Raw genomic sequence first — 2,930 nt, 5'->3', positions numbered from 1 at the left:
GTCATTGTTGTTTGGCGGGTCCGGGCTGGGGATTCGAACCCACCACCTTAGGTGTACGTGGCTGGCGCCTTAGCCAGTTGAGCTATAGGCGCTGAGCCGAGACTTTTCTTGATTAAGCTGCCTTGAGTATTACTCCTGCATAAGGCAATGAGCTTGTTCTAGAGTTGGCTTTCAGAAAGAATGCCAAGGCAACCAAAATGGACAGAGAATTGAAAAACCATCAAGTTAGACTGCGAAATATGCATTTACATTGTTATTTGGGTAGCTAACACTGCACTCTGGAATTCTACAAAGTTCCCGGGCTGCATTGTGGAGGCCTGATCTAGGAGTGCTACTCTGGCCAATTATGCCCACTCTGACTCTAGGCCACCACTTTTATTCTATTCTGACATTTTTCTTATAGCTTTAAAGCAAAAAAAAAAAAAGATGGCTAAGACTTCCCCTGCCCATTTTCCCAGGCCAGCACCTCTTACCTCAATGAGTTCATAGAGCATGGCAGTGCCCAACCCAGCCTTGGCCACATGACCCAAAGCCTGTGAGATCCTAGAGGAAGAGAATCAACCAAATATTAGGCTTGCCCCCTTCCCTGACCAGGCAGAGCTATATCCTGAGTTTTCTCTGTTCTGGCCAGCCTGACTTACTTGTGGATCTGTTCATCTGAGAGTCCTCGGGGATTACGGATAGAGATTTGTGGCACCTCATGGGGATACTAATGGGGAGAAATAACAAGTTACTGCTAAAGCGATCACCCCAGGGCCTTTCCCATTCCTCCTTTTGCTACCATAGAGTAGGGGCTTCACCTCTGCTGGGACCTGAAGCACCAGAGTGAAGCAGACATACTGTGAATCCTGGTCCTCTGCAGTGGCAGGGTGCAAAGTTATGTAGATCTCCCATGGTGAAGACCTGCAAGTGGATAAAGTAGAGACCCAGGATATGACTGTGCAGGAACTTGAGGGCTAGGGGCATTGAGGGTGAGAAAGTAAAGCAGGCAGAGGAAGTAAGCATCAGATTCTTTCTTTTAGAAAGATCAGAGGAATAGCCTTTGTCTATACAAGAGGAACATTACTTTTGAATCAAAGCTGACAAAGTCTTAAGACCAGATTCTACACAGAACCCTCTCCTCATTACTAGAGGACACCTGCCCACCCCTAGTAGAATACATACCTGCCATTTCCTTTAATCACCTGTAGTTCATTCAGATAGATAGACTCTAATACTTCAACTTCAGAGGGAAGGACCCTAGAGAGACGGGGAGACAAGACTCACCATTATACCTTTCCCTGTAGAAGCCTGGTAGAAGCCTGTTAACACTGATAAAGGATGGCTTTGTAGAAAAGTAGCAATGTGGCTCAGTGCCTGTGGCTCAATTGGCTAAGATGCCAGCCATATACATCTAAGGTGGTGGGTTCGAATCCAGAGCCCAGGCCCGCCAAACTACAATGATGGCTGCAACCAAAAAAAAAAAAAATGGCCGGGCATTGTGGCGGGCGCCTGTGGTCCCAGCTACTTGGGAGGCTGAGGCAGGAGACTCACTTAAGCCCAGGAGTTGGAGGTTGCTGTGAGCTTTGATGCCACAGCACTCTACCCAGGGTGACAGCTTGAGGCTCTGTCTCAAAAAAAAAAGAAAAGTAGCAATGTGCCTGAATGCATTTACTCAACTTCTTGAAAGTGAGGGAAATGTTTCCTTCAGTTGTCAGGTGGTCAAGTAGGAAACATAGGAATCAGAATTTTAGAGATCATTTCTGCAAACAGATTAGGAAATGGATTCCCAGAAAGGTAAAATGACTAACCAAGGCTTAACATAGGCAGAACTGGGTGATACAGAACTGGGTGTGGTGGCTCACACCTGTAATCCTAGCACTTTGGAAGCCTGAGGCAGGAGGATCTCTTGAGTGAGACCATGCCTCTACTAAAAATAGAAAAAATTAGCTGGGTGTTGTGGCAGGCACCTGTAGTCCCAGGTACTTGGCAGCCCAGGAGTTTGAGGTTGCATGAGCTAGGCTGTTGCCCTGGCACTCTGGCCTGGGCAACAGAATGAGACTCTGTCTCAAAATAAACAATGCTTGCTTTGGCACCACATATACTCAAAACAAATAAACAAAGAAAAAAAAACATAGGCAGAACTAGGACCAGAGTCAGGTTTCTTGACTCCCTGTTCAAATTTCATTCTTCTGTTGGTTATTCCCTAGTGGCAATATCTCTGATCCAGAAATATGGATTCCATTCCGTAGCATCAAGGTTACCAATATTAATTCTGCCTTTCCCTGTATCACCATTCAGTGTAAATCCCAGTGCCCTGGCCACTGTCTAACATCAGTCAACTCAAGCCTTCTCAAAGGAGATACCAACCTCAACACAGCAGATCTAGGTGTTGTAATAGAAGAGCCATCAGCCTTGGAGTCAGTAATAGGTACCAATTGCTTACCAGCTATGTGATCTGGGTACTTATATCTATAAGCCTGAGTTACCCTGTCTACCACATATCATAGATAATACCACCTGCTCTTTAGGGTGATTGTGAGGATAAAGCTCATGTTTGTATAAAGTACCTAATAGTATATGGACCATAATAGCTAGTCTATGTCTTCTTTTTTTCCTGTTTGTATATGACCTTCTCGGTTAAAAGGAAAGAGGAATGGAAGGGAGATAGTTGGCAAAATACTCTACATGTATTTATGACTCTGGGCCTTTAGTTGAGCTAAATCAGTCTCCAGGTTAGGATCTACGGTTCTATTGTAAATCAGAGGACACACATGTTTAAGCATAGAAACAATAGTTGGAATGATATTGAAGATGAGTGATTTGAGTTCACAGTTGTACCTGGATACATGGAAAAATGCATGCTTTGCTTTCTTATAGTTATACTGTTCCTTCTTCACCAAGAGTAGGGCTGACCCAGCATGACCTTTATCAGTGGTTTTTTTTTTTTT

The 2,930-nt window shown here is 44.5% G+C and overlaps 1 protein-coding gene across 1 annotated transcript in view; it reads right to left on the bottom strand.

The window, feature by feature from the left end:
• RNF25 (ring finger protein 25) overlaps window positions 1-2,930 on the bottom strand; it is an 8,899-nt gene that overhangs the window by 4,382 nt on the left and 1,587 nt on the right. Inside the window, exons 2-5 of the mRNA XM_003784951.3 lie at window positions 1,165-1,239; window positions 801-903; window positions 642-709; window positions 474-543 (exon numbers count right to left, since the gene is read on the bottom strand). Coding sequence (XP_003784999.1) covers window positions 474-543; window positions 642-709; window positions 801-903; window positions 1,165-1,239 — 316 coding nt within the window. The remainder of the gene's footprint in view (window positions 1-473; window positions 544-641; window positions 710-800; window positions 904-1,164; window positions 1,240-2,930) is intronic.

This window comes from Otolemur garnettii, unplaced genomic scaffold, assembly GCF_000181295.1.
Source record: "Otolemur garnettii isolate 467f Iridium unplaced genomic scaffold, OtoGar3 scaffold00013, whole genome shotgun sequence".
Lineage (NCBI taxonomy): Eukaryota > Metazoa > Chordata > Mammalia > Primates > Galagidae > Otolemur > Otolemur garnettii.
This window is presented reverse-complemented; position numbering and strand designations above follow the sequence as displayed.